The sequence below is a fragment of the Doryrhamphus excisus genome, linkage group LG1, assembly GCF_037039965.1.
Source record: "Doryrhamphus excisus strain RoL-2023G ecotype Guam linkage group LG1, RoL_Dexc_Guam_v1.1, whole genome shotgun sequence".
Classification (NCBI taxonomy): Eukaryota; Metazoa; Chordata; class Actinopteri; order Syngnathiformes; family Syngnathidae; genus Doryrhamphus; species Doryrhamphus excisus.
This window is the reverse complement of record NC_136357.1, coordinates 7,177,258-7,186,203: the sequence shown is the minus strand read 5'-3', so window position 1 is coordinate 7,186,203 and position 8,946 is coordinate 7,177,258. Positions and strand designations below refer to the sequence as shown.

At 43.1% G+C, this 8,946-nt stretch overlaps 1 protein-coding gene across 1 annotated transcript; it reads right to left on the bottom strand.

Annotated features, from left to right (window-relative positions):
• Nucleotides 1-441: 441 nt before the first annotated feature.
• Nucleotides 442-7,984, bottom strand: epx (eosinophil peroxidase). The gene is given in 17 exon segments (XM_078792916.1): nucleotides 442-502; nucleotides 3,001-3,097; nucleotides 3,290-3,373; nucleotides 3,467-3,698; nucleotides 3,701-3,920; nucleotides 3,983-4,220; nucleotides 4,295-4,465; nucleotides 4,582-4,840; nucleotides 4,972-5,132; nucleotides 5,193-5,535; nucleotides 5,609-5,815; nucleotides 5,894-6,023; nucleotides 6,487-6,619; nucleotides 7,433-7,617; nucleotides 7,689-7,773; nucleotides 7,848-7,905; nucleotides 7,967-7,984. Coding segments are annotated over 17 exon segments (2,682 nt in total).
• Nucleotides 7,985-8,946: the final 962 nt, after the last annotated feature.

Below are 8,946 nucleotides of genomic sequence, written 5' to 3'. Positions count from 1 at the left end.
TGACTGTATTTGTCAGATATTTATCTGAAATTGCTGATCCAAACAACCAGTGACTTATAAAGGAAAATCTTAAAAATGACCTGAGGTGCCCAAACCTTTTCATACCACTGTAGGTGTAGAAATCTGTGTACTCACATAACAGGAAACATGCATATGCAGTCTTTCTGTTCTATGTAAACTCCACGTATGTATATTCCCATGTGTTTTTCCTTCATACACATTAATAATGCTGAAATTGTGTGCATATGAAAGTGCGCCACAGCCTTCACCTGCCCAGACATGGGCACGTATCCTGGAATCACAAAAATAAATGATAAATTCCATGCCTTGGAGCTAAGGGAACCGCAAAGGGGGCAATAAATAAACAAGATCCTGCTAACGGTATGAAAAATTTTAACATAAGCCTGCTGATTTTTATGAACTCACCATGCAGTTGCTGCATCAACCCAGGACACAGTTGCAGTGCTGCTGCAGCTGGCTGGTGGTCTGCGAATTGGCATTTCTTACGGCCAGATTGTGCAACACAACACAGATTGACAATTCTGAACATCTTTACTGGCTGGTAGAGATCTTATTTAATTACATCATAACAAAGTCAAATAAAACAAATCAAACTGAAATGTTTCTCATTTTGTCCTTTCACACTTAAAAGGACTGTATAGGCTATACATGGTCTGCCAGTAGGTACATTCTCCCTGTTTATGGATTTTTATAAATTTGGAAAAATACGTGGGAATAATGCGTACCAACGTGGATTTTTGTGCGTTTGAATAAATACATGGGAAGTGGCGTATGCGCACCTTTTATGTGCACACATGGTATTTGGCCCCAGGGGCCTTTATCTCTCCTTTTTGTCATAGCTCTAATGCTGATAAAAAATGGGTGACTTCTACTCTAGAAATGCATGCTGAAATATAAGATGCAAAACATTTTTTTCTGTTGTAGATACAGGAAAAGGTGGGGGCTTCTCTACTGTATGTGAATGTCCAACACAGTCCAAAGCCATATTATGGAATTTGCATTGGGTGTTTTATCTCATGGCATAGATTTATTAGCATTTTTAACCGTCATCTCAAAAAAACTGTACATTGAAGGTGAAAATGAAGAAATGTGGATACAGAAGTGCAATAAACTCTTCTTGGCCTCTTGGGCTTTGAGGTGTCCCAACTTTGATGTACTGACGATAACTCAAGGTCTGACAATGCCATGCTTTTCCTATTTGTCATTTCATAAATCGTGTTACTTCTTGGTAAATATTTTCCAGTGACCCTGACGTCAACACCGTGAATGGCCTGTGTACAGTGACATAAAACACAAAGACACACCCATGTTGTTTTACAGGTTTGTATAAAGGAATTCAACACCGGGATACTGAACAAACATTGAGGCCATATCCAACTCACAGGGCTTTATGGAATGAAAATGTGTTTTCGGAGCATTCGGACATTCCTGTAAGCCTGTGGTTTCCGGCTTGAAAATACCTTTCTAAGCTTGTTCATTCTACACAGAACTCACAATACAGCTTGTAGTAGACCTCAGTTTCAGTAAGTCATATTAATAATGTAGTACAGTGAGACGGGTTGGTGACATAATACACAGCGCAAAGGACAAAACATGACCTCGTCCTTTGATACTCATTTTGAACTGGAAATATCAACATGCTGGTTCTTGTTACGGTTTCCATTACATTCGCAATTATGACTTCGGACTCATCCGGACAATATCATCTAAGATTTGCAATTTGACTCGGATCTTGACATCATTGATGTGGGGCTTAAGTGGGATTGTGGTCTGACGACATGTAAATACTTGAGCTTTTCAGTGAATGTGTTGCGTTAAATGCGCCCCCATTCAAAGTATTCAATTTGTGATCGTTGTGATTGTGTAATTTTCAACAACATATTTTCTCTTTGAATCTGACTCATTGTATCTATTAACATCCAGTTACTGTGGGTTTAAGAACAAACAGTCGTGTGGATTACATAAATCCTATATCAGCACTTTCTTCCGACTTAAAGGAGACCCATTGTGCTTTTTCCAAATTTCTGAGTCTAATAGTTAGAATGTTTTATTTTTTACATCACAAAGGTGCAGTTTTACTGCGCCTTTTGAAACTTGAGCATTTTGAGCTATCCTAAACTTATTTAACAAGAAAATACAATAATCTAACTGCTTTTATAGGTTAGAAAAGTGGAATAATGAGGTTTGCACATTTGGAAGTCAGCCCTGAAAGAAGTTTGGGATGGATCAAAACACTCGGTTTCAGAAGGCGTGGTAAAACTGCACCTTTGTGATGTCACAGAGGAGCTGACCCCTCTATACGGGGTATACGGGCTATGTCTGTAAGCTAGATAAGCTCTTTGCGCTCCCCCAAGCTCTGCTCTCCCACCTCCTCCCCTCCCCCCTCCCATCGCCAAGCTGTTTGCTAGCATTGCTTCATAAGGGAAAGCCACATTTGTTTACAGTTCCAGAAAACAGACCATTTTCTGTGCTGGTTATTGTGTGTAGCTGCTCTACAGGAGTCCACAACTCAATACAAAGGGACAAAATATGAGCACAATAGTTCCCCTTTAAGTCTTATTACACTGGTCTTATTCCACAAAAATAAAAAAATCAAAATGTTTTAAATTCTGTTTTTCAAATTTTATGTACAGTATATTGTTACAAAGTGCTAATGAGGTGAAGGACTCAAAAGATTCAAGCCTATGACTTTAGACTTTACTCAACCTGACACAAGACTTGCCTGGGATCTCCACAGTTTTTACTTGAGATTGAGACTTGAGACTTAAATTGATTCACAACTCAGACTGCCACCTCCGTCCACTACTAAAAAGAGCTTAATTCATTTCCCAACATTTTTTTAATTGTTTAAGTTTTCCCTTGGCAATGTCCTGCGCAGACAAGAGCATCTTTGCTGGGAAAATACCTGAAACAGACATTCTGTAATTTATATTGTTCTACATGTAGGCTTGGTGCACTTACTCAATTAGCGTGACTTACCCTTTAAAACGGCTAATTATGATCAGCAATCCGACGACACCACCTATCACGACTATGGTTGCAGTCACAACTGACACAGTGGATGGTTGGGAAAGCTCTGGGTCAGTGCACACAAACAGCAACAGTGTTCAAGTCTAGATTATTTAGAGTAGCAGCAATCTTGACTCAGTATTCACGCAACTGGTATTCTGCAACAAAAAAAAGCTAAATGCTAAACAACGCTTAGTAGCAGTGTCACTGATGTGTTTACATAAGATTGTGAGTATGGCAAGAACTGATTTGTACCAACCTGAGCAGGAAAAGGAACCTGGCAAGTTCAGACAATCCATATTTTGTGGACAAACAGTAATTTGTTGTTCACATTCATTGATATCTGCAACAAAAAGTTAAAGGCAGATTTATATTACAGTAAGAAATATACTTTTTGTACTTTCTTATCTGTTATTTAGAGTTGAGATATTCATGCCATGGCATGTGGGAGGCGGTGAGCTCCACTGCAGACTGTGGACATCACAGCTGATGGTTGGAGAACCTTGCAGCTTGAAACCAGGCTGACACTCGAACATGATCACAGGCTCGCACAGTAGAGAGTAGCCTGACTGAATTCTGGGTATGGGTCCACAGTGTGGATCTTGGGGAAAGGGTGAGACGCTTATCAAAGTCTGATGGACATCCCTGCGTCTTTATTTTATTTGTGTTTTTTCTTACCAGAGAGCGGTTCCTTCCACGGGCTGAGGTCGAGGTGGGGGATGAGGGGGCTGGAGCAGGCCAGCATGGTGCCAGGGTTCTCTGTGCGTGAGAATGGGTCTTTGGGTACGTGGGTGATGTGACTGTTGTCACAAATGATTCGGGATAGAGACACGGAATGGAGGTGTGTCCTCTGTGAGCTGGTGAATATTCCCTCCTTCTCCCACCAAAACCTTCACACAAGAGATTTGATGTATCATCAAACAGCGTTAAGTCGAAATTTGCTTCCTGGTACCTGTCTCCGTCTCTAAGCGCTTGGAACTGTCTGGCCAGCAGACAAGACAGCAGCGGTCCCACTCGACCACCGGGTAGAGCTGGTTCAGAGATGGCCCCCAACCACACATCAATGTTATGGGGTGTCCCATACAGTTGCTGGAACTTGTGAGCTAGTGTCGGGTTACTGAGAATTTCTGCAAGTTCGGCTGTTGTGTTGGGAACAGAGAGCCCACAGAACTTCCGCCATGAACTGTAGCCTGGTAGGGATCAGATGAAGGTCATTTACAGCTTCTGCAGAAAATGAAGACTGTGTTGAAGAAAAAGTCGGTACCTGGTAGGCCATGGTCCCGGCCCCTCTGAAGGTTGAGGGCCCCCAGGTCCAGAGGCATCCCTCCTTGAGCCTGAAATAAACGCTCAGTTAGCTCCGCCACCATCATCTGACCTGGGGTCTGTAGCTTTGCAGGAGACAACAAAAGGCCACGCAGGACGGGATCTATACCACCTGATGACAACAACCAAGAGAACATTAAAACGGGGATGGTGGACAGTATTAGGATACTCCATACGCCTCACAAAAATCCAACCTGATAAGATAAAAGAGTAAGCACCATAGCTTACCCTCTTGGACAACCCTCCACGAGGCAAACAGGGAATGATGCAGAGGAAGTGATGGATGCTGGGAGTTAGGGGTGTACCCTGGCCCCAGTCTGGACACAATCGGCTGCACGGTAACGTGAGCAAAGCGGAAAGCGGCAGTGGCAAATACGTTGGCTATGCTGGGATCCGTGTTATTGTCGTAACCCTTGTAGGGCGGCATATGCTTGGACATGGCGGTCTCTCCGAGGACACGTGGCAGGTAATGATCCCATGTTATGATCTGGAAAGCAGGAGACTTAAGTCAGAGTTATCAATCCCATAAGCACATACATCATAGACATTTCTGTCAGTTCGCATACACACATGAATGTCACAATTCACATAGACCGAGGCTAAAGAGTCGGATCATGCCTGGTGCGTGGCTCCTATGATCTTTCGGGCCTCCTGATAGAGCGTGTCTGGACTCCAGTGGGGGTTGAGTCTGTGAAGTCTTTTGACCAGACTGTTGTGTTCTCGCAGAAAGAGCGTGTGCAAGACCACCATGCCCAGGTGCTCATTTGCTCTTGAATCACCTGGCAAACATCAACATGAGCGTCGTTGAGTCAAAGAGGACATGAATGGACAAGACTCACCAGCCTGGAAGCAAGAAGTGTCGTTGTGTTGAGGCGTTGATTGCTCTCGAGGGCCGCAGGGGTCCAAGTGAACCTGCTGGCGTGGCAGGAAGGGCATGTAGGCCAGCTCCCCGTCTGAATGCTGTGAGTTACAGGCCATTGAGCCAAGAAGTGACGAGTGGTCACGTAGCGCCGCCGCCTGGCTGTCGGAGCTGCCATACACCATACTGGCATCCACAAAGGAGGTGATAGCGTTAAGCTGCTCACGGCGCTGATGGAGGAGAATACTATCCACGCAGCTTGGAGCAGAGCGGAAGAAAGGCATGCAACTCTGCGTGCCATGCCGGGGATCGGACTGTGGAATCTGAGGAGAACCTACATGCTAAAATAATGTATCCAATACAAGAACCGCATCATAAAGAATCACGACAAAACACCTGAATGGGGAAACAGGGTGTTTCTCGGCTGCAAGTGCGGGTGCAGTCTACTCCGGTCCGGAAGGCTGTTGTGCTGGTGCTCTGGGGGGTCAGCACCAAGTCGTGGTCTATCCACTGGCCCCATTCGACCAGCAGGTGGGACAGAGTAGAGTCTAGTGAGATGTTGTCATTTTGTGTGAACAGAACCTCCTGAGACACCAGGCGGACCTAAACAGACAACAAAGGAGAGGAGGTCTTTAGAGGTGTGGATAAGAGGGGGGTGGAAGTCCATTACTGGGCTCTTACATGAGGCAGGCTAAAGTTGTGGTACGTATGGTCTGGGTCCCAGCCTCTGGGGGTCCCCCACATGTCTTCATACTCTGGAGGCAGCCAGCGAGAATATGGAATGTTTGCAGAACCCCATCTGGGATGTTGTCTGAGAAATAGGCACAACCAAAATATGGATTCTAAAACGTAATGGTAATGGTTTTATTTCATTTATTTCATTTGAACATGCATCAGATTACAATTGAATGCATCACATAATCAGTTCACAGTTCCACATGTCCAAAAGGAGTAGGAAGAAGCAAAGCTTATTAAATCCTACCCCTCCATCTGGTACTTTTACAATCAGTAACTGTTACATTTGTTCACTTCCTGCTTTCCTAATATAGTTTATAGTTTAAGTTTTTTTTATTTAATTTTATTTTTGTCACGTACTGAAGTACAAGGTGACATGACCATACAATGACCGATTATGTCATTGTACGGTCATATCACCGCGTACTTCGGTAAAATGTATTTTATATAAAGAGTAGTATTTCACTAGCAAGGTCAATGTATGTGAACTGGAGACATTTCAGTGTGTGTCTAACTTAATGAGACTACTCAGAGCTGACCTGTTGTTGCATTGTCCACTAAAGGACCTGTAGCGCTCAGACAGACATCCAGTGGGACAGTGGGGTGTGTGCAACAGAGCCAAGCAGCCAGTGGCCTGCAGTAGAGTCTTGACTTCTGCTTCACTCAGCAGATCTTGAGGGGAAATAGTAGGATTTAACATAATAAATGTGAAGTCGTAAGTAAGTGAGATTTAACATTCATAAATTCAAAATTTTGTGACAACATAGACTTGTTTGACTTTACCATTAGAGCCCCATAGACTATTATCTACCATATTATTCTTTGTTTAAACCACATTGCTAATGTGCAGGCTACAGTATCACTGCACGGACACAAGAGACAATTATGGATTCAACCATTATCTGACTAGTCAGCCTCGCATTTATTTGTTGTATTCTAATCTTAAGAAATAGTTTAAAATGAAGGGGGAAGAAAACCCCCCCAAAAAAACTTACCACTTCTACAATAAAAAGGAGAACTTATTTTCATTCTATCATGCCATGGCTGAATCCATGCAGTGTGACAGTAATCTAATGTCATGTCTCAATAATGGAACATCACTGACATTTAGTGGCCAGAATTAGTCTTTGTTTACACCATAGTCAATCACCACAGAGCGATTATTTATAAATTCATATTGCTTGGGCCGACTATATGTATGTATATAGTAGACAAGGCCTCCTGGCTCGTAAAACGCCTTAGATCTTGAGGGGAAATACACTTCTTTCATCATAGTCATTTCATACTTTGCTCCTCTTATGTAGCTGAATAATGTAACTCAGTGGTTCTCAATTATTTTTCATAAAGCCTTCAACAGGGAGAGAACTGCATAATTCAAAAACAGACCTGCCAACTTTGAAGAAATTTAAGTAGTATTTAGTGTAGTACTCCCTACCACTGTAAACTACAACCACAGTATTATATGGAGTGTGTGACGAGTAAAACGTTGAATACCGTGATTGCCGGGCTGATTCATAGTGTGAGTGTAGACCATTTCCCTTATCAGCTCCACTGTGTTGTCCAGCAGCTCTGCAGCCCGAATGTGAGTCTTGGTTCTGGTCTCTGTCTGTTTGAACTGAGCCAACAGATCCGTCGGTCTCAGAGCACCGTCAGACAGAGACTTTGTCATCCTACAAAATGACACAATGTATTGAAGAAAATAAACACCCTTTATTGGGTGTTGTCATGATGCAGTGTGAACCTTTGGCTGGTGTGAGCATAGGCAGCATCCGTCAGCTCAATGGCCCTGTGAAGAGCCTCCTCCATAAACGCTGATCCCACATACACTGTTAAAGAATCATGAAAAAAAAAACACTTTATTAAGGTTGGCCCTCGCTGCTTTATTGAGTCGTGGTCTTACCTGAAGTGTTGTCCAATAGCGCACGCTCAAGAAAGGGCAAAAGCAGGAGGAAGGTCACCTGCAAGAAGACATTTAAAGAATTTTTACAAATCTGTCAGATTTATCCAAACAAAACTCACAAAGTGAACCGTGTCCATCTTGATGGCTGAAACATAGAATTCCCTCAGTGCCAACAGTTTTAATCAGACTTGTTGTATCTCAGTGCTGTGCTGACTGAGGCTCATGGTCAACGCCAGCAGGTGTATAAATGCATGTGTGTGTGTGTGTGTGTGTGGCCATTTATACACCAACAGGTATGTGCAGAATCCCCTTATCAGCCCTGCTGGTGACAGGAAGGCAACATCAAACACAGACCTAGCTGTTTTGACCTCATAACTTTTCATTTAATTTATTAATTTATTTCCCACCCGATGAAAATCAATGTCATGATTGGATGATTCCAAAATGGTGTCAATTGTTCATTGCGTGTTTGTAGAAATAAGACAAAAAGAGTTAAAGAGACATTGAACGAGATTGCCACTGTGCTGGGTTTGAAGGAAGGAATTGTGCCAAATAGAACCCAGGAATGAGGATAAAAGGTCGGTTATTGTGCAAAAAACTTCACTGACTCATACAGTTATTTTTTTTTTTTTTACTGAATCCCCAATTGACTCCTTTGATGCTGCAGGTGTGTGATAGCATCACAGGAGTCATCATTCTTGTGTCGTTAACTTGTTATTAATGTAGACACACGTTAGATCCATCTACTGCAGGGGTTTTCAATGTGTGAGGCGGGACTCCCCTGTCAGCGGAGATGCGGCAGCTTGGGAAAAATACAATTAAAAGCATCTTTTCAAACCTACTGAGCTAACTTCAATTAGGCTAAATCGATTCATCCCAATATCATCATTTAAAAAGCTATGAGGAATCACATGTTTTTAGCCTAATTTAAGCCATATACCATGATGCTGTGAGTTACATCACATGTACAGTTCATTGATTTGCATTTGCTTTTGTCGGCTGCCTCTTGGCCAGCTCGGTGTACTCGCGGGGGGTGCTGGAGCCTATCCCAGCTGTCTTCGGGCGAGAGGCGGGGTACACCCTGGACTGGACGCCAGCC